This window comes from Choloepus didactylus, chromosome X, assembly GCF_015220235.1.
Source record: "Choloepus didactylus isolate mChoDid1 chromosome X, mChoDid1.pri, whole genome shotgun sequence".
Taxonomy (NCBI): domain Eukaryota; kingdom Metazoa; phylum Chordata; class Mammalia; order Pilosa; family Megalonychidae; genus Choloepus; species Choloepus didactylus.
In genome coordinates, this window is record NC_051334.1 from 7,177,071 (window position 1) to 7,199,584 (window position 22,514).

At 47.6% G+C, this 22,514-nt stretch overlaps 1 protein-coding gene across 7 annotated transcripts in view; it reads left to right on the plus strand.

Annotated features, from left to right (window-relative positions):
* CLCN4 (chloride voltage-gated channel 4) overlaps positions 1-22,514 on the plus strand; it is an 88,330-nt gene that overhangs the window by 30,057 nt on the left and 35,759 nt on the right. For 5 of the 7 annotated variants that reach the window (XM_037822061.1, XM_037822064.1, XM_037822066.1 and 2 more), the window contains 4 exons: positions 2,987-3,127; positions 6,421-6,520; positions 10,462-10,649; positions 13,293-13,415. In XM_037822061.1, coding sequence (XP_037677989.1) covers positions 3,002-3,127; positions 6,421-6,520; positions 10,462-10,649; positions 13,293-13,415 — 537 coding nt within the window. In that variant the 5' untranslated portion in view covers positions 2,987-3,001. Of the gene's footprint in view, positions 1-2,986; positions 3,128-5,045; positions 5,235-6,420; positions 6,521-10,461; positions 10,650-11,866; positions 13,044-13,292; positions 13,416-22,514 lie in introns of those variants that run through there. The other 2 variants (XM_037822065.1, XM_037822067.1) reach the window with 2 other exon arrangements.

Genomic DNA, 22,514 nt, shown 5'->3' on the forward strand with positions numbered 1-22,514 from the left:
AGGACTCCAATAGACTTTTCTCCGGAGACCTACAAATGGGCAATAAGCATGTGAAAAGGTGCTCAACATCATTAGCCACTAGGGAAAAGCAAGTCAAAAATCACAATGGGATGCCACTTCATACCCACTAGGATGGCTATTATTAAAAACATGGAAAACAAAGTGCTGGCAATGATGTGGAGAAAGAGGAACCCTTGTACATTGTTGGTGGGATTGTAAAGTGGTGTAGCTGCTGTGGAAATCAGTTTGGTAATTCCTCAGAAAGTTAAACATAGAATAGCCATATGATTCAGGTATTCCACTTATAGATATATACTGAAAAGAATCGAAAACAGGGCCTCAAATGTTCATAACAGCATTATTCACAATAGCCAACAGGTGGAAGCAACCCAAGTGGCCTTCAACAAATGAATGGATAAAAAAAATGCAGTCTATCCAATAAGTAGAATATTATTCAGCCCCCAAAAGGAATGATGTTCTGATACATGCGACAAGCTGGATGAACCTTGAAGACATCGTGTTGAGTGAAAGAAGCCAGACGCCAAAGGACAAACATAAATGACTCCACTTATATGAAATACCCAGAATAAGCAAATTCATAGAGACAGGAAGTAGATTACAAGTTACCAGGAGCCGGGGAGTGGGGGAAATGGGGAATTACTGCTTAATGGGGACGGAGTTTGTTTGGAGAGATGGCAACATCTTGCTTATGGATGGTGGCGATGGTGGCACAATGTTGTGAATATAATTAATACACTGAATTGTACACATGAAAGTGGTATTTTAAAATGGGAAATTTGGGGTTGTATGTGTGTAGCACAATAAAATTTAAAAAAAAATTTTAAAGGACGGTGGATACGGGGAGGGGTGGAGAACAGAGACTGTTTTTGCAGTCACCCTACCGCATGGTAGAGTTTTTCCACAAAGGGCCAGATGAAGAATCTTCTGGGCTTTGTGGGCCATCGAGTCTCCAGCGGAACTCCTCATCTCTGCCATGGCAGCGTGAAAGCCGCCACAGACAGACCTTATTTCCAGAAGCAAGTGGTGGGCTGGAGTTGGCCCACGGGCTGCAGTTTGCTGAGCCCTGGTGGAGATGATCAAGACCAAGTCCTTCCTTGGAATGCTGCGTCAGCAGAGGTGTTATCTGCCAGCAGAAGTGCTCTAGTGGGAGAGAAGAAATAGAAGCAAGGGTGCCCCTGTAGGGTGCATCCGTGGCAGGGTGCTCCTTTTACTTATTGAGCAGGCAGAGGTTAAGTTCAGGTCTCAGTGCAGTCCTTGGCATTCATTCCGCCTTGCCCCCATATCTAGCTGCATTCTAGCTCCTTGTCCACCCACACCTTCCAGATGGCTCCCCGCCAGGGCCCTCTTCCTCCCTGCCCCCGCCACCCCCCACCTGCCCTCTGCTGGCACATCTCCTGGTCCTCCCTGTCTCTCTCCACCAGTGACACTGCCCCTGCTTCTTCTGTTGTCTGTCTGGGGCTCTGCAGACGAGATCATGTTTGTTTGCCTCTGTGTGTCTGCTATGACCACGTCATTTTCCCCTAAAGTTTATAGGCACAACTGTTCTCCAGAGAACCTTTTCGTTTCGGGCATTATTGCCTAGAATAGTTTCTTGATTAGAGATGTGGTTAAATTTCAGGCACCATGAGCTCCTTTTTCAATAGAATGACCAAATGTCAGTGCTAATGCCTTCCGGCTGCCCATGGCAGGTCAGCAGCCTGTCGCCTTATTCTGCCCATCCGAGATTTTCTTTACCACATGAAAGAGGCCATTACCATCCTGTTTTTAGAGAAATGAGAATGAAACCTTTGCCTTCTAATTTTGCTCCTTCCCTTAAGTCGCTGGCTGCTGCTGACTTATGCAGTGAGATGCTTCCCCAGGGTATTTGTCGTTGGGTAGAGTTTTTGGCTTGGCTCCACTCAGACCTCAAGCTGGAAGGGCCTTTTCAAGTTTGAAAGCTGCCGAGTGGCACAGAAGGGCAATAAATCCATCACGATGGCACTTGATTGCTTGTAAGGTGATTACCACGCTTTGCCCCTGGTGACTTTTCTATTTGATTAAAATGCAGTTTCATCAGGCCGTGGCTGGGTCCCCCGATATAAAAATCCATCATGGCAACGAGAGCAGGCCACGCGCAAATATTTTTATAACCACCCTTCAACTCTTTAACCATCTCTTCTAGCCCTTTTGTGTTCCTCCCCCTGTAATTCAAATTTCCGTGCTCTTTGCCCAAGTCATTTTTATTTCGTGCTCATTCCAACCTCTTGTCTTTGTAGGAGCTTATTTTTTCTGCGAACTGTAGGCATACTGGTGGTTTGCGTCGGGCCTGCTGCAAAGTGTTTTCCGCATCTCAAATGAGCTAAGTGATCTGGAAGTCGGGCTAAGAAGTCAGTATAAGGTGGAAGATGACACACATCAGTTAGTTTGCAATCGTTTCCTAGGCCAGGAGGAGTGGGCATGGACTCGCCATCATAGGCAGGAAAGAAAGAAGCCCTCAACTTTACCATTGGCTTCGCAGCAGGATCCTTTTTGACTGTATTTTAAGAAAAATCCAAAGTGAGTGCCTGCACCCTGAGCTCAAGGGATGGGACCCCACCAGCCTGGCCTGGCCCCGGCAGGTTCCTGCCTCCCTCACCCGGCTCCACGTCCGCCCGCAGGTGGTCTCGCCTCGTGCCTGCTAATTAAAGTCTTGCCAGCACTGTCACGCTGCTGCCCTTGTACATTTTTAGTATCTGCCGCCATGACAATGACACGGGCTGCCTGCCTGAGCTGTCCACTTCGTCTCCCCACCCCTGTGTATCCCTTCAGCCTCTTAATTTTATGGCATGCTTTGATAGATCGTGAGGTTCTGTGGAAATGTATGTATCTCGTTACAGCTGAGAGAAACACTTCCTCCTACCAGAAAATTCCCCGTGTGGAATAGCGCCCCGTCGTGTCCCTGCAGACATCCTGCTTATGTTTGCTACCTCTGGCTTTCCTCTTCCAGGTGTAACTAGGAGAGATGAGTGGCTCTGAGAACCTGATGGATTTCCTCGACGAGCCGTTCCCTGATGTGGGGACGTACGAGGACTTCCACACCATCGACTGGCTGAGGGAGAAGTCGCGGGACACCGACCGACACAGAAAGGTGCATGGCCTTCATGAGGGGCGTGGGGAAGGGATCCCTTTGGGTGGCGACAGCGTGTTTTCCCTCAGTGGCGCATTTTCCCTCTGCGATTGGCGAGCGGGGGCTTTGGTCTCTGTGCCGTGTGCCGGACTGGATTCTAAAGAAGACAAGGGCTGGTGGGAGGGGCAGAGACGTGGGCACTGAATGACAGTAGCAGGTGCGCCGGGCAGTGTGGCGGACCGGGAGGGGCTCTGGAACCAGGTAAATCTGGGGTCACAGCCTGCCCTTGACACCTGCAGGCTGGGCGTTGTTGGGGGTGCTGTTTCCGGGCCCCGTTTTCTCTCTTGTAGAGATGGAGGACACAATACCAAAAACGTAATTGTGACGCTGCCGGTTACGGCCCGTGGCACCTGGCTGGCGGTGGGTGTGTTTTAGTGGGCCCCAGTGGAGCTCGGGGCCCGGGGCTGTGGGATCACCTTGGAGGGATGGTCAGGGAAGGGCCTCTCAGAGTGGGCGATGCTGCACTTGGGTCCTAACGGCTGACTGAGTTTGCTGGGCAGAGAAAGGGGAAAGGATTCTAAACACCAGCGTGGCCCTTTTGTTAAGACGCAGGGGTCCGAAAGGATGTGGCACATTTGGGCCGTGTCCAGGGGCTCCGAGGCCAGGGGAGGATTTCTGGAAGGGGCAGAGTAGAGGTGGGTCTGGAGACACGGACAGCGGGGCCACCTTCGGGACGACCGGGTGGACCGTGGAGAGGAATTCGTGTTTCGTCTCGAAGGCCAAGGAATCTAATGGAGGTGCATCACCAGGGGAGAGCAGGGAGCTCTGGAATGAGCTCAGGAGGAGGAGGAAGGCCCGACTGAAGGGGCTGAAGGGCGAATGGAAAGAGGGGCTCAGGTTCAAGAGATAGCCAGGTTGTGGGGGGAGCAGTTGATGGGATTGAGGGGGGCAGTTGGCGTCAGGAGGGGAGTGGAGTCCAGGATGCCACCCGGGCTGCTGCCGACAGGGTTGATGCCCTTGACCCCAAGGGGGAAAGGTGGGGGTGCAGCTTCCAGAGGGAGGACGGGTGCTTTGGGTTTGAGCTGCCTGCGCGGCCTGTGGCCTGGGGTCTCTGGTTGGTGGGGGGGGGGGGGGGGGGCACCACTGTGCAGTTGCAGGGAGAGGTGAGGCTGCAGCGGAGGATGAGGGCTCCTTGGCAGTGGCAGAGGTGGCCAGGGACAGAGAAGGAGAAGGTAAGGAGGCAGCCGGGACCCTGGGTGGGTGGGCAAGGCCAACACAGAGCCAGTGAGGACACTTAGAAGCAGGGGGTGGAGGTGAGGGGGGGAACCAGCAAAGAGGGGTCCCCAGGGCAAGGAGGAGAGAGTGCCAAGGGGGGGCCACTAACAGGGTCAGGCCCTATGGAGAGGGGAAGCAGGAGGAGACTCAAGGGGAGGCCATGTGGGGGTTGCCCATGACCTCAGGATGACGAGAGAGGCAGGAGTGTGACAGTGTTTTCCCCCTGGCCTGGAGGTTGGCGGTGACAGGAGGAGGAGACGTGGCGGGGAGCGAGGGAGAGTCAAGGCCAGGCCTGTAGGAGGAGGAAACAACCATTTCCATAAGGTCGGGGAAGAAGGACACTGGAGAGGGGTACTGAATGAATCAAGGTCATTAACTCATTCATTCATTCATTCACACAAAATGTCTCGAACCTTTCCAATATACCAGTCATCGGGCTGGGTACTGAGGATGTACCCGAAGAGAAATAAAGCCAGCCTCCTGCCCGCAGGGATCTAGGACAGGGGCTGCCAACTTGTTCTGTGAAGGGCCAGGCCGTTACATATTTGAGGTTTTCCGGGCCTCTGTGGCATTGTCGCCTGTGCTTTTTTTTTTTTTTTTTCCCTTTTTTTTACAACCTTTAAAAATATAAAATCATTCTTAGCTCATGGGCCATACCAAACAGGTTGTGGGGCCCTGACCCAGCTCTGAAGTCGGTGGGGAAGATGGACAGGGGACCTTTAACTTAGTGAGTGACGAGGACCATGGCGGAGAAGACTGAGGAACTGTGGACCAGCCAGAAATGGGCAGAGGTCAAGATTTTCCGGATGTGAGTCTCGCCGGCATCTTGGAGAGTGCGCGGGGACTGGCCTAGGTGAGGAAGGCCCAGGCCGTGTTCTGCACAGAGGGAGGTCAAGACCCAGAGGTGGTGACATAGCATAAAGTAGGGAACGGGGGACATGGTGGGCAGGTGGCTCCTCATGGCCGACTCCCGGAGTCCCCGTGGGAGAGTGGTGGAGAGGAAGACAGTGGCCGGGTCCCAGGCAGTGCCAGCCCTGGGGCATGTGCCTTGTCCTGGTGCAGAGGTGCCCTTGGAGGGTTTCAGGCAGGCCAGAGCAACCCCGGAAGGAAGAGAGGAAAACAGCCTGCTCCTGAGGCTCCCTGTGGATGGGGATTGACAGTGATAGTGACAAGGGGAAAATGGTAGAGCCTGGAGGTCCAGGGCTCAAAGTCAGACAGACTTGGGGCTATTGGTAGAAGACCAGTGACCTGGCATTGACATTGGAGATCTGCAAAAGAAGACCCAACCTCCTGGCCCTGACGGGAGGAACGTGGGAGACGGAGCAGTCTTCACTCTAGAGCAGGGGTCAGCAAACTAGGGCCCCTGGGCCAAATCTGGCTCATCCCTTGTTTTTGCAGATAAAGTTTTGTTGGCACACAGGCACACCTTATTCCTTTATGTATTGTTTATGGTAGCTTTCACGCTACAATGGCAGAGTTGAGTCGTTGCAACAGAGGCCACGTGGCCTGCCAAGCCAAAATATTTTCTATCCAGCCCTTTATGTACACTTCTGGTACGGTAAACGTGGCCCAGGCCAGCGAAATCAGAGCTCTTGCTGTGAAGATTTAACCTTGAAAATAAAAGAAGGAAATGAAGTCTTTTTTAAAAACAGGCTCTTTTATGAACAGACCTTACAATGTAAGGTAGAGTAGTGCTATCTCATCCTAGAAATGACAACACTGAATTAATTCATGTGTCTCCCTTCAGAATGCCTTTTAATAATCAAAGATTAAATTGCATTTAGTATATTTTTTTAATTGAGTGAATTTTTGTGTGCTCTAATTCTTTGGAGACTGTTTTGGTGTGTTGATAGCTCTATGATCGGGAAAGCCCTTTTTGTCGTCATAGTGGGTAACAGAATACTGTCACTGGGAATTGACCTGCTTAATGCCATTGCTTGGCTCGGTGGCCCTGTTTCTCAAGGAAACCGTTTCCGGGAAGGAAGCCTGAATGGGAACGGGTGCGTGGCTCAAGCTCCTGTGCTCTGCTCTGCTTCTAGATAACCAGCAAGAGCAGGGAGTCCATATGGGAGTTCATCAAGGGTCTGCTGGACGCCTGGTCGGGCTGGGTGGTGATGCTGCTCATCGGCCTGCTGGCAGGTATGTGGGGGACGGGGCGGGGGGCCGGGGCTCCTGGCCTGGGCTGGACGTGCTGCTCAGACCACCAGCTGTTTGCGATGAAATTCGGAATATGGAGTGTTTCTTTTTTCACTCCCATCCAAGGGATCTGTTATTTGAAATATCTAAGAGCAAAATACCTGGCCATATATTTAATATGAAAAGCTATCATCAATAAGGCATGACCCCAAGCCCCGTCATCTGGAGAGCTGCAATCACAGCGCCAGCTGGCTCTCTCCACCCAGTGTGAGGGTTTCTTACCATGCTGGGTTTTATTGAAAGCACACATCTCCCATTCTGCAGTACTTGTTTATGTAGAAGGCAACAAAATACAGGAATTTTGAGATCCCCAATAATAAAATACCTTATGAGATTGGCTTTTCCTGATACAGGCAGGCCATGCAATCAGTCGTAAATGTCCTGAGATACTGGAAGTGATGCTTGTCACCCACAGCTCTAAGGGAGACCCAGGGGAAAGAGCTCCAGCCAGTACATTGTTGTAGCTCTGCGCCCTTCATTTTTGATACCCCAATACCATATTGGCGAGCACCAGATGCTTCCAGAGTAAACAGATGAGAAACCTTCCCTCCCAATATGAAAACACACAGACTTGTCATAGAACCTGTTTCTTGAGACATAGTTCTGTTTAGAAGGATGTGAAGGTTAATGGGTGAGAATAAAAAAATTGAACATGCTAAAGAGATCCCCTTAATAAAAACCCCATAAATATAGCAACACAATAGTTTATTGTTAGAGAATTGACCTGGAAATTAATTATAAATCAGGCAGAATATAGGCAGGGCTCTAAGAAAGACAGAACACTAAAGGGGCAGAGATGTGATTCTGTGATGGCAGAGAATTGAGATTCCTGGGTGATAGTTGATTGACTGCAATTGTCAAAGGGGCTTCGTGGCCGGGAAGGGCTCCGTCCATCATGGCATGTCATACCTGAAGATGTTTAAAGGTGGGTGGGGTGGGGGATCGCTGTGAATTTTGATGTGCTTATTTAGAACAGATTTATAAAATCTTACAGTGTGTCATTATTTTTTGCTGCTCAGGAGGAGAAAGAAAGAGGGGAATTGAAGAAACTTGGAATAGATATTTGGGTGTTTAGCTGGAGTACATAGCCTGGCCTGGATTTGTTGACTAATCTAAGAGCCAGATTGGGTTATTGTGAACAAATCTGGATTGTGCTCAGCTGCCTTCAGTAGTAACCAGATTTCTGTCAGTTCTTTCAGGGGGATGCACCTGAGGAATTGAAAATCAAACACTACTGCCTGGTTCTCCGGACAGACCAGTGGAACAGTAGCTCTCGAGATGATGCCCTGGCGTTGGGGGCTTTCCCCTTTCCCGGAGGAGAGGACTCAGGGGTCCCATTGCCTGGCCTGTCGCCCCCACAGCGACTTCTGCACAGGGGAGGCCAGGCAGCGAGTGGCTCCTCTGCAGGGCATTTACCAGGGAGTGGCCACTGGGTGTCGCTGTTGTACCGTAGAATGAAACCTAGTCAGCCCGCATGGCCGGAGCGCTCGCAGCGGTGACTGTGGAGCGGGGCCCAATGTGACTACGAATGAATGTATAACTGTGGAATTTGGCGAGATCATCAGTCTTGCCCCTGAATATCCGCACGACCCTCTCCTTCACCTTCTTCAGGTCTTCGTTGGAATGTCACCTCCATCTGAGGCCCTCCCTGACTACACTCTCTCAAATCACATCCCCCCAACCCTTCTCCCGTCTCTCAGCCCCTCCCCTGCTTTGTTTCTTTCTTTATTTTCGAAATAGTTCACTGAGATAGAAGTTGCATAGCAGACCATTCACCCACTTAAAGTGTGCAATTCAGTGGTTTTTAGTGCATTTACAGTTTTGCAACCATGACCACTATTTAATTCTGGAATACTTCATCACTCCAAAAAGAACCTCCATACCCTATAGCCATTACCCCCCAGACCCCTCTCCCCACAACCCCTGGCAACCACCAATCTACTTTCTGTCTATAGATTTGCCTATTCTGGATATTCCGTATCGATGGGATCACATGATATGTGGTCTTTTGTGACTGGCTTCTTTCACGTTGTGTAATCCATGTTGTAGTGTGTATCAGTTCTTCATTCCTTTTTACAACCGTGTTGTGTTCCATTGTGGGGCTAAACCACGTTTTGCTTATCCGTTCATCTATCTGTTGATGGCTGCTTAGGTTATTTCCACCTTTTGCCTATTGTACACTCACGTACAAGCTTTTGGGTGGACGTACAATTTTGTTTCTCTTGGGTGTGTCCCTAGGAGTGGAATTGTGGGGTCAAATGGTAACCCTGTGTTTAGCTTTCTGAGGACTGGCTGGACTATTCCCAAAGGGGCTGCACTATTTTAGCCTATTTTATTTTTCTCTCTCACATTTACCACCTTTTAATGAAGTCCCCACTTTACTTATTTATTTTGTCTATTGCCTGGAGAGGACCAGATCCAAAATGGTGGCCTGAATGGCCACAGAGGCAGTGGGGAAGGAGGGAATCAATACGGTGGGGTTGCCTGGAAGAGAGAAGTGTACCCAAGTTTCTAATTTGGACAAGTACCTGGGTGGTGGGGCTGTCCTCTCCACTGGGAATACAGCTGAGGCTGGGAGGAAGATAATTTAGTTCAACATTCGACCCAGTGAGTTTGAGTGGAGATGCCCAGAGACCCAAGAAGGCAAATAGATTTTGTATTGTTGATGGGTCCCATCTGTTGGCATTGCCTGCCCTGGGCTCTGTTAAAAAGGTTTGTGGGTGTGCATCCACGAGAGTATCATGATTGATTAGTGACGTCTGCCAGGGGCATTGGAGGTTGGTGTGGGCTGTATGGTTCTTCACCCTGCAGTAGGTGGGGAGATTCATGTGCCAGGAAAGGGCCTAGCTGGAGATAGATGTTTATGGCTCCACAGCAAAGAAAAGGACGGGAATAAGGTTGCCTGGGTCTAGAGCCTAATGTGAAAAGAGAAGAAGGGCTTAGGTCAAACTTTGAGGATATGTACCTTTTAGAAGTTGGGTAGATGAGTAGGGAATTGCAGAGAGACCAAGAAAACCAGAGAGCTAGCAAGAAACCGGGAGGGGATGATGTTGTGGTAGCCAAGGGAAGAAGGTGTTTCTAGAAGGGTGGAGTGGTCAGCAGTGTCCAGTGACAGAGAGATCTGGAAGAGGGGTCGGCAAACTTTTGCCAAGGAGTTGGTGTTTTTGGTTTTGCTCTGCCATTGTATTGTGAGAGTAAGACATAGACAGCACGTAAGTGGGTGGGCGTGGCTATGTGGCAATAAAACTTTATTTATCAAAACGGGTGGTAGATGGGATTTGGCCTGCGGGTCTTAGTTTTCAGGACTTAACAGAGGGCGTAGCCCTTAGCTACGTGGAAGCCTGTGGGGGCTGTCTGGGGCTACGGAGCAGGTGGGATGGGAGACTTATAAGGACAAGGAAAGAGATGGAGTGGTGACTGGAGGGGCTGGTGGGATGGAGAGAGAGGGAGAAAGAAGGGGTGTTGTTAGCACAGGGCCCCGAGGCGGGGGGGGGGGGGGGATGAGATCCAGGGCTGAGGCGGGAGGGCCTGGGACCCAGGGGATGGCCGGACAGGAGGGAGGGAAGGGCTGGGATGTGTGATTCTTGACAGAGACCCACGGTGAGCCTTCTGTGGGCCACAGCCCGCTTCTGTTCGGCCTAGACGTAGTTATTTCTTGGTATAGAGCCCCAGACCCTTATCCCAAATACAAACAATCCAACAAGTTCTAGTGAACAAGGTTTTTCCAGAGAAGCTCTGTCTGTGGGTGACAGCCCCCCAGCACGTCCGTGCCCTCCTCCGGCGCTTGGGCTCCCCCACCGCCTGGCCCTGGCATCGGCCCCCCGTCCTGTGCTCTCACTGCCCCGTGGGCGAGCCCCCTCATCGGCCCCTGCTCCTCCTTCCAGGCACCCTGGCCGGGGTCATCGACCTCGCCGTGGACTGGATGACCGACCTGAAGGAGGGCGTCTGCCTGTCTGCCTTCTGGTACAGCCACGAGCAGTGCTGCTGGACCTCCAACGAGACCACGTTTGAGGACAGGGACAAGTGTCCCCTGTGGCAGAAGTGGTCGGAGCTGCTGGTGAACCAGTCGGAGGTGGGTGTCGGGGCAGGGTCTCGGCTGGGCACCGGCGGGCATCTTCTGCATGTCTGTGACGTCGCCCTCGAGTTCTGACCCGAGCCCGTGCTTTGATACTGGTATGACTGGGTTTTCTCTCACTCTATTGCTGCCACTCAAATTCAGTTGGAAAACTCTTTCCTGCCTTTCAGGGGCACAATTTTTTTTTTCTTAAAGCCCTCTGTTTGGCTTTATTCTTCTTACAGAGGGTGGTTTGTTGATCATGCTTCTGTTGATTGAGGAGAAAAGATAAGTTATCTCTTTTTTAAATAACTTTATTGAGATATAATTCACATACCATACAATTCACTAATTTAAAGTATACAACTCAGTGGTTTTCTAGTATATTCACAGAGTTGTGCAACCATCACCATGATCAATTATAGAACATTTTCATCATGCCCCCTAAAAAAATCTAGTACCCATTAGTAGTCACTCCCCCCGCTCCGCCCCTCCTCTGGGAACCTGTAACCTATTTTCTGTCTCTATGAACTTGTTTATTCTAGATATTTCATGTAAGTGGAACATACACTATTTGTCCTTTTGTGTCTGGCTTCTTTCACTTAGCATAATGTCTTCAGGGTTCATCCCGGTTGTAGCATGGATCAGGACTTCATTCCTTTTTAGGCCTGAATAATTCCATTGTATGCAAATACCACATTTTGTTTATCCATCCTTCCAGTGATGGACAGTTGGGTTGCTTCCACTTTTGGGCTCTTGCAAATAACGTTGCTGTGAACATTGGTGTACAAGTTCTTGTGTGAACATATGTTTTCATTTCTCTTGGGGCTCTACTAGGGGTGGAATGGCTGCTTGCATGGTGACCCTATGTTTATTGTTTTGTGGAACTGCCAGGCTGTTTTCCAGAGTGGCTGCACCAGTTTACATCCTGACCAGCAATGCAGGAGGGGTCCAGCTCCTCCACACGACAGCCAGCTCTGCTTATTATCTGTCTTTTTCATTATGACCCTCCTGTGGTGCGAAGTGGAACCTCTGGGCTTTGTCATCTTTCAGTGCATTGAAGAGAAGGTTTCTGAGACCGTCCCGGGCACTGGGGGTGTCGTGGCGAACCACGGGAGTGGCTCCTTGCCTTCAGGGCCTTCAGAGCTGCTTGGCTCGGGGGAAGGGTTAACATCTAACCGACTTCAGTTGTCACCACACCGACCAGGGGCCACCAGGTGAGGGGCGTAGGGCGAGGTGGCCGGGGTTCATGTTCGGGCCAATGCGAGGCTGGTTCAAGCTTGAACTATTCTTGGAAGATACATTTAATCAGTTTTCCATCCCCTCCCGCCCCCACGGTTTTTTGCCTGATTGGCTTACCGCAGCTGAAGACATGTGGAATGCACTTTGCCGCTTTGCTAAACCTCTTTCAGGGAGGAATTGAAAATTGATTCCTTCAAATCTCTGAAGTAGACCGGGATCTTGAAACCTCACACCTTCTCACCGCTCTCCATTATGTCCCCTAATGCGTTCTCTGCCTGGCCCGATGGGCGCGGGCGGGCGAGTTGGCTGGGCGCCATGTTTGATTTACTTCTTCTCTCTCTCGCAGGACGTGCTTGGGGGAAATACAGCCGTCCGTCTTTTCAACCATTTTTTAAAGATTTATACTTTGATTCAAAGAATTACCCTTAGCAAGAGTAAGAAGTTAGTTTTAGTCTCTCCAAAAATGGACATGTTTAAGAGGTTGAAAACTGTCCCTCAGTCCGGTTTCTCGACACATTGGGTGTGAGTATGTGTGCCCGTGAGGTCACAGCCGCCCCCAGAGGGGTGTCTGCGTCTCAGTGGGTGCACACATGTGGCCAGGGCCTGGCTTGCACCCGACTTCACTTTCCTTCCCCTGGACTTGAGTGAAATCCCCATGGGTGCTGGGCTGAAGAGGCCACAGGCGGTGAGTTCGGCCCAGAAAGGGTTCTCTTCCCGTCAGATCGTTTGGGTTCAGAAATTCAGATAAATGGTCTGGTACATTATTCTGAAGGAGTTGTCAGGTTTTCCCCCTCTAGTAGGGCTTCTCAATCATCAGCATGCAACCGAATCCCCTGGAGGGTGGCTGAAAACACACTTTGCTGAGCCCTTCCCCTGAAATTTCTGATTTAGCCAGTCTGGGGCCTGAGAATTTGCATTTCTCCCAGGCTCCCAGGCAGTGCTGCTGCTGCTGGTGCCGTGAGCACAGGCGGAGCAGCAGGAGTCTAAAATGCACTTCCGACCCTGTCTGCGGGCAGTGTGCTTGCAGGCCGTGGCGCAGATGTGGTCTCGATGAAAGCCAAGACAGACCCATCCACGGCAGGTGGGACAAAACAAATCTTCCCGGGCCAGGGGGCCCAATTCTCTGCATTACACCTTTTATTGACCGCTTGTGCAGGGGGCGACTTCCAAGTAAGTATCATTCACAGTTTCCATTCCTGCTGAGCTCTCCCCCAGGGTCAACAGCTCCCAGAGAAGCAGCCGGTGCCATGTCTGTGTGTGGCGACCGGAGCGATGGCGATGGCTGATGGGATCGGCGCTGGCCTCTGTGTTTCCACAGGACGGGCTGGGAGCCGCTGCATCCCGTCGGGGCAGGGTCGGGTCCGGCACGCAGGGACTTGACGACTCATGTTTTCTTTCCTGTTTGTGTGTGTCATTTAGGGTGCCAGTGCTTACATTCTGAATTACCTAATGTACATCCTGTGGGCGTTGCTGTTTGCATTTCTGGCCGTCTCCCTGGTGCGGGTGTTTGCACCATACGCCTGCGGCTCTGGCATACCAGAGGTGAGTGGTGGCCGAATTTCTTTTGGACCAACAATAGTAACAAATCCTTGGCTAGCGCTCGGGTGCCAGGCCCACTTACAAGCATGTCACATGTGTTAACTCCTTTACTCCTCATGGTAAGCCTGTGAGGCAGGGACGGTTGGCATGGGCCTCCATTTGCGGTATCCAGTGACTGAAGCACAGAGAGGTGAAGAAACTTGCCCAAGGTCACCTAGCTGGCAAGCCAGGAGCTGCCCAGAGCATTCTGGCTCCAGGATGTAGACACTTAACCGGCTGTGATCTGCCGCTGCTCAGATGATTAAACCCTTGTCTCAAGTCTGGTGTAACTCTTAAAGCCTGTGGAGTGGGCGTCCTTTATCCTCAGCGCATAAATGTGGCCCCGTGACAATGTGTGAGCACATCCGTGAGGTCATGCAAAAAGAGACATTCGTGAGGCTTGTTGCCGAGAGAGTTTACTGATGGTTAAACTCCCTGCCACGCTTTGCTTTTTTCCTGACAAGGGAACAGCTGCCTTTAAACAACTGAATTCCACACCCAGGGCAGGCCCTGCACACACACCTCTGTGAATTTTAATTCTGATAAAGAGTTTTCCACACCTTTGTGTAACGAAGGATGAAGGAAGTGATGTCATAGATCACGGGGAATGCCTGAAACCAAACTTTAAATCTGGGAGGTTCTTTTGCATAGAAGGCAGTAACTGAGCTGATTCCCCAAAGGCCCAGGCAGTGAGAATTTTAGCCAGAAGTAATTTAAAAACTCTCATATTATCTATAACCAGTATAGTTAAGTCTCCCTTCAAGTTGGCGCTTCAGCAGTGCCCGTAAGCAGTGGAGAGAGTGGGTTTGAAGATGGCTTGTGGCCTGGTTGGGACATGACACCCTGGGCTCCCTGCTCCCGGTGTCCGCACCCTGGGGTGGTGCCCTCCAACACTGACGCCGGGCTCAGCCGTGTGACGTGCACTGGCCGGCGAGACCAGGAGGGCAGCAGTGTGCCCTGGGGCCCAGACTGCTCCCAGAACCCCGAGACTGCCTGTGGGGCAGCCCAGGCTCACCTGTGGGAGGGCGAGCCCTCCCAGCCAGGCCACCCGTGGCCTCCAGGCCCGGGAACAAGCCCAGCACACGCGGGAGGCCCACCCAGCCAGCCCCAGCCCCAACGACCACCTGGCAGAATCCTGAGCTAGGCAAAGAGTTGTTCTTTGAAGCCACCAAGTTTCAGGGTGGCTTATTCAGCTAGAGCGGATTCACGTGCTAATGGAAAAATTAGCAAAACTTGGGCAAAGACACCATATTGTTGAAAATTAGTTAACTCGGTTGAAATACCGAATAATCAACTGAGCAAAAGACACTATGGAATTTTTTTTTTCCCAAAGATGACAGAAGGTGGCTTAGCCTTAACGTTAGAAAATCATGCTAATAAATAAAAGAAAACTTGCCTGGATTTTGGTAGATTGGAAGAACAAAGCTAAGGAAACGCATAGGAAGCTTGGAAATGAAATGGTCAGCACGGAACCTTGCCCCTGGAATAAGTAGAATGGAGGCTTGTCTTCAAAAACCCAAAAGAATTTCCGAGGTTTCTAAACTAAAAGATCAAAGGCCAAACACACAAAGAACCCCCTGAAGAGTCTTCCAACGTTGGAATCAGCATTTCACAACATCTTGTTATATGGCGCCAGGCAGGCAAGGAAAGCTGGAAGGTGGAAGGATTACCGTGAATCCCGTGACGGGGAAAGGGAAGTACGATCGAGGGTCTCCTCCAACTGTACTCTTCAAACATAGGAGAAATTTTATTTGCAAGGAATTCCGTAGAGGGAAGAGAGATACTGGAAAAGCCAGGCCCCCTCACCTCCAAGGTTCTTTCCCTAATGGGAAGGAGAAAGAGGTGAAGAGGAGAAAACCAGTGATGCCAGGGAAAAACTAAAGCCGTTACCTTTCCTTGATTTCTACTGTGCTTCTCAAGATTTCAGGCGTGTAGATATAATAAAAAGAATGGAGGTAAAGAACCTGATCTGTATTTTCCTTTGGTGTACTGGGTCTTTATTTTCCTGCTTTTGAAGATAATGTAAACACTTGGGTTTAAGGTCAAAATTTAAGTAACTCAAATAGAAAGAGAGTTGTTGAAAAAAGGGACTGGGGATGGGTGTTACTAAGGCCGGGGTCAGTAAATGTGTTCTGTAAAGGGCCAGAGAGTAAATATTTTAGGCTTTACAGGTCACATGCTCTCTGTTTCAGCTACGTAACTCTGCCATGGCAGTATGAAAGCAGCTATAGATATGTAAATTAATGAGCATGGCTGTGTTTCAATAAAACTTTTATTTATGAACACTGAAATTTGCATTTTGTATAATTTTCATGTGTCACAAAGTAATCTTGTAGTTTTTTTTTTCTAACCATTTAAGCATGTGAAAAGTGCTCTCAGCTCACAAGCTGTGAAAAACAGGTGGTGGGTTGCACAGAAACAGGCAACTGGCTAAATTCAGCCCGTGGGCTGCAGTTTGCTGACCCCTGACTTGGACACATGTAGAGGCTGCAGACTCAGCTTAGAGGACAGGATTCAGCCTCCTGATGTAGGTGTGTTGGCCGACATCAGTATTCTCAAAAGCAGCCGAGCTGTCTGGCAACATATAAACATGGAGAGATTCCGTGCAAATATTTGGATTTCCAGCTTTTCAAAAAGTAGGAAAATGTGGCAGCCCTGGACCCCACTTCCTACAGGGCAAAAATTGCCTAGAGCTGTGCAGACAAGTTTCTGCTCTTCAGTTGTCCACAACCCAGCCTGGCCACCTGCTTCCCTTATGTCCATTACCTGCTGGGCCCTGGAGGCATCTGAGCATGCAACCCCTGACTTATGTTCAAGTTTATACCACTACTTTCTAATATTAGAGTTTGGTAAATGCTATTTCACTTCAAGACTGGCCAGTATTTTTATTATGAGATTGGTGGAAAGATTTTGTAAAAACATTCATTCATTTGGCACACATTGCTTGGTGTCATTTACTGGATCTACAGAATTGAAAATACGTGGCCCCTGTCCACAAGGAGCTCATTACGGTAGGTCATGATGACAGGGCCACAATATCTAGTCCCTCTTGTCACAAGGAAGGGCAGTGGTCCAGTCTGTCCCTGGAAAGGACTGGAATAATCAAAAGATTGTTGAAGGAGTGTTAAGAATCAAGAGGGTAGAGGGAGATGATTCAGGGCTCTGTTCCCCCGCAGAAGCTTTGAGCAACCAGCAAGGACTGGTGGAAACATCTTTCTCAAAGCTCCAGAAAGCAGTTAAAGGATTGCACTAACAGGGTGAGTGCCGAATCAAGAAAAGGGCTGCTTCAAAGTGGTAGGATCTCGGGGCATCCTGGCTGGCCCCTCTGCCATCCCCTCACCAGCTCGGTACAGAGCCACTCCCAGTGTGGATCCCCTGGTCCCGGTTCCAGAAGGAGCAGAGTAACCCTACTGCATATGCTGGGAGCATGTATGCCCGGCCCAGTCTGTCTGGTGGTGGCCAGAGGGACTTGCTGTCCCACAACTTCCCTGCATGTAGAAAGCAGCTCCCTGAGCTCTCCTCCAGAACACTGTGGGAGAGCAATCAAGTTGTACTGCCTGGGGCAAGGGATTGTTGGCCGGAGGACATATAGAACAGTGACCTGATCATGAGGAAACTTTTTTCCAGGGCAGAGGGGACATTTAGAATTGTGGAAATGGGAGATGCATGTGCACAAAGGATCAGGGAGGTCCCTGCGCTTTGGCCTGGAGCTCTTCTCTAAACTCATTGTATGGCTACACCCTGAAGGAACACACCAGCCCAGGTCAATCTGCAAAGCCTGGGAAAGGTGTTTTCTTTTTTTCCTCCTTCTTCTTGTTTTTGCTAGCTCCTGGCACTCAAGGAAACCTCTGTCATAACTCTAGCTGGATACGAGCTTAAGGAACAAATGCCTCAGTGTCTAAATTCCAGTTATAATGTTAAAATTTCAAAATGTCAAGGTTTTGGCAAAAGATAACAAAACATACAAAGAAATAGGAAGTGATGGCCCAGGCAAAGGAGAATAGTAAAGCATTAGAAACCATCAATGAAGAGGATCAGACCTGGGACATTCCAGACAAAGACTTTTAAAAAATGGTCCTAAATATACTTAAAGAGCTAAAGGATAACACGGACAAAGAACTAAAGAAAATCAGGAAAATGATAGAGGAACACAAAGAGAATATCAATAGAGAGATGGAAATTATGACAAAGAACCAAACAGAGCTGAAGAGCACAGTATCAGAAATTAAAAATTCCCTGGAGGGGTTCAACAGCAGATTGAAGCTGGCAGGAGAAAGAATCTGTGAACTTGAAGATACAACAACTGAAATCATCCATTCTGAGGAGCAGAAAGAGGAACGAATGAAGGAAAGTGAACAGAGCCTGAGGAACTTATGGGACACCATCAAGCATAGCAGTACATGCATTGGAGGAACCCAGAAGGAGAAGAAAGGGAAAAAGAGGCAGAATATTCAAAGAAATAGTGGCTGAAAGCTTCCCAAATTTAACAAAAGAGATGAATATATACATCCTAGATTGTTCCAGTTTGCTAATGCTGCCGTTATGCAAAATACCAGAAATGGACTGGCTTTTATAAAGGAGGTTTATTTGGTTATAGTTATAGTCCCAAGGCCATAAAGTGTCCAAGGTAAGACATCAACAATAGAATACCTTCACTGGAGAAAGGCCATTGGTATCTGGAAAACCTCTGTTAGCTTGGAAGGCACGTGGCTGGCGTCTACTTGCTCCCAGGTTGCGTTTCAAAATGGCATTCTCCACAATGTCAGTGTCAGCTTTCAATGACCATCTTTAAAATGTCTCTCTAAGTTGCAGCTGTGAGCTCCTTCTGTCTGAGCACTTATAGGGCTCCAGTGATTTAGTTAAGACCCATGCTGAATGGGTGGGGCCACACCTCCATGGAAATAATCCAATCAGAGTTATCACCTACAATTGGGTGGGTCACATCTCCATGGAAACAACTTAATCCAATGATTCCAACCTAATCAACAGTAATACATCTGACTCCACAAGATTGCATTAAAGAACGTGGCGTCTGGGGGGACATAATGCATCCAAATTGGCACACAGATGCTCAACGAACTCCAAACCAGATAAACCCAAATAGATCCACACAGGGGCATATTAAAATCAAACTGTTGAATGCTAAAGATAAAGTGAGAATTCTGAAAGCTGCAAGAGAGACACAACATGTCATATACAAGGGGGTCTCCATAAGGTTAAGTGTCAATTTCTCATCGCAAACCATGGAGGCAGGTGGGATGACATAACTAAAGGGCTGGAAGCAAACAATTGCCAACCAAGAATTCTGTGTCCAGCAGTACTGTCTTTCAAAAATGAGTGAGAGATTAAGACATTCTCAGATAAACAAAAGCTGGGGGCAATTGTCACCGTTAGACCGATCCTATAAGAGATGTTAAAGAGAGTTCCACAGGTTGAAAGGAAAGGACAACAGGCGACAGATCGAAGCCACATGAAGAAATAAAGGTCTCCGGTGAGGGTAATGACATGGGTAAATCTAAATGCCAGAACTATTGTATTTTTGATTTGTAATTCCACTGTTTTACTTCCTACAGGATCTAAAAGACAGATGCATAAAAAGTAATGATAAATCAGTGGATTGGGACTCATAATGTATAAACACGTAATTTGTGACAGGAACTGCATAAAGTGGGGGGAGCAGAGGGGTATAGGAACATTATTTGTATACACTACTGAAATTAAGTTGGTATCAAAGCAAATGAGTTTGTTATAGATTTAGGATGTTAAATTTAAGCCCCATGATAACCACAAAGAAAATATTGGAGAATATGCAAGCTTATAGAGACAGAAATTAGAGAACAGGTTTCTGGGTGTGGGGAGGGGGGGGGCAGGAGGAATGGGGAGTTAATGCATAATGGGTGAATGGTTTCTGTTTGGGGAGATGGAAACGTTTTAGTAATGGATGGTGGTGAGGGCACCACAACATAGTGAATTGGATTAATGTCCCTGAATGGTATGCTTGGGAAAGGTAGAGATGGAAAGTTTATGTTGAATATATGCTCTTACAATTAAAAAAAAGAAAAAGCAGTTAAAGAGATGATGACAGTTAAATTCAATACATGATCCTGGATGGGATCTATCAAGGGAGGAGAAAAGGTTCAAAGGGATGTTATTGGGACGTATGAAAAATTGGAATATAGATTGTAAGCTTTATATTAATGTTAAATTTCTTGGACTTGATAACCGCACTTTAGGTGGTTACATAAGTGAATATCCTTTTTCATAGAAAATGTACATGGCAGTATTAAGTGTTCACAGAACATGATATATACAACCTCCACTCCAGTGTTCAGAAACTGGATTGGTAAATAGACAGACAGATAAACTAGAATGTGGCAGAATGTCAAAATTAGTGGATCTGGGTATATGGTGGTAGGTGGTGGTGGTGGTGGTGGTGGTGGTAGGGATATGTTGGAGTTCTGTGTATGGGATTTGTATATTTTTGTAACTGTCCTGCAAGTTTGAAAGTATTTCTAAATAAAAACTTAAAAAAAAACATTGTTAAAGGAAAAGCTTAATGTGGTCTGGTATCTTTTGTTGGTTTATATTAACGTTATCGCTTCAGGAACTGGAAAAGCAAGCTGAATAGCCATCCTACATTCTAAATATAGCCAGTTCTGCTATAATGCAACACATGCATTCCTAAAAATCACCAGGCTGTGTAAAATCGCGCAATAAAAGCCACAGAGTTTATGGGGAAAATGGGGTTAGGGGCGTAGCACTCAGAAACTTTGTCAGTGACACATCTAAAAAATATAGGAACCCAATAAAAATGGGTAGCACAGTTTTGCACATATGAAATGGTTAAGAAATATGTAAATGTGACAGTGAATATGTTATTTCTCCTTGAAAAAGACCCGAACTGGGTGCTGGAAAGGTTGTAGCTTGTGAGTTACTGTGAAATGGTGCAAGGAGGGTTATCTGTAATCAGAGGGCAAGTTCTGCCCCCAGAGGTGGACGACTGTGGCTGCCCAACGTGCGGCTGGTAGATGTACAAGGTGGGCGTGTGCGTGCATTTGTGTGTTCCTGGGCGGCTCAGTTGGTTCACCAGGGCACAGTAGTCAGCCTTCACCAGGTGTGAGCTTCTCCTGGATGAAATCGCACATAAGCGGACATGGATTTGCGTTACGCTCAGATGGTTCCCTAAAATTGGAACAAAGCATTTAGCAGAGCTGACGGTATTTTATTGGATGGCTGAGAGCTTAAAACTGAGCCTAGGGCCCCTGGAACAATTAAAAGAACAGAAGGTTGTTGGCATCTCAGTTTATGATCCCACTGATCATAATAAGCCTTTCAAAGATAAGGCCATGGCCAAGGGAGAATTGAGGGGCAATTGAATGTAGCATTAAATGGCCTGGTGGGCCGCCTCATCTTCCCTGCCCCAAGAACTGGAGCTGCGCGCCTCGGCTTGTGGAAGTCTCTGGCCATCTTAAAGACAGCTGGCGAGCTGGACTATGAGCCTTCTCCATGAGGGGCTGTCTGGATTCTGCCTTCTTCCAAAACAGGCATCTTTGGTTTCTGACAGCTGAACTCAAAGGAATAAAATACTGCCCTGATCAATAAGCTTCCTACATGACTAAAGCACAAGGAGCACAGTGAGGTGAATGCCACTCAGCAAGAGTAGCAGTGAGTGAAGAAGTACATTGCAGGCGAATACCTAAAGTGTGAGTCTATTTCTGTAAATCCTTCAACAAGCCCAATGAAACCACATACTATTCAGAGATAAATATATCTGGTAAAATGACGACGACTGGTACAGAAATAATGGGGTGGGGGGTGGGGCAAGTAGGAAGGTTCTGTTGGGGAAGGAGCCCCAGGACTTTCAAAGGAACACGCACTAATGTTTCTTAAGCTTGGCAGTGGGTATGTGGGGGCTTGTTTTATTAATATCCTTTTAACTACATGTAAATACGTCACAGATGAATGTCTCTGCTTATAAAAGAGCTCACAGTAATCTTTTTTTAAATGCAATTTTATTGAGATATATGCACATAACATACAATCCTTGAAAGTGTACAATCAGTTGTTCGTAGTATCATCGTATAGTTGTGCATTCATCACCACAATCAATCTTTGGACATTTTCATTGCTCCATAAAATAAAATAAAAATTAGAATAAAAAAAGAACATCCAAAACATTCTATTCCCCTCCCCCCCGCATTGTTCATTTACTTTTTTTCACACTCATTCATTGTTTTTTTAACTTGATCAAAAAATTAAAAAACAAGCTGAAAAAAACCTTTCAAGCAAAACCAAAACAAAGGAATAAGAAAAAACAAATAACCTAAAATAACTACATTGCTTCCAGCATGTTCCTACCCTACCCCAAGAAGATAGACCATAAGCCAACAAAGGAATAAGAAAAACAAATAACCTAAAATAACTGCATTTCTGCGAACTTCACAGTAATCTTTTCTTTTTTTTTTTTTTTTTTTTTTTTTTTTTTTTTTTTTTTTTTTTTAAGGACAACTTTTTATTGCTTACCAGAGGCTTTTATCATCAGTACATGGTTCTGACTGCAATACCTTTGGATTGCACAGGGAGCTCAGGATTCAGAAGTCATCAAGAGAAATTTGGGGGTGGGGGTGGGGGGCGAGAGGCTTTTATCAAGAATATCCTAATAGCTTAGCTTAACATAAAACTTGGGTACTGAATTCAGTTATTACATGTTACAGACTCAAATCATAGTACTGCCCCAACATCTAGACAGTCTCCTACTGATTATAAATGAGTGAAAATTCTTATCAGTTACAAAATTTAATTTTAGTTGTTACATGTTTCTTTGGTGAGCACCTGGATATATATTAACTTTATCACAAATTCTTTTATACAAATGTCAAAAATGCTTTCAACAAATCTAAGAGATTCCTAATTACATGCCACTAAGTTTCACCTTAAAATAAACAAAAATGACAACAGTAATTTTGTCTCTAAACTCTAGAGATCAATATGAGACAAACATGAAAAATCAATGTAACATGGGTCCTTTTTCTATTTTACCACCTCTGATTCATATGGGGCAAT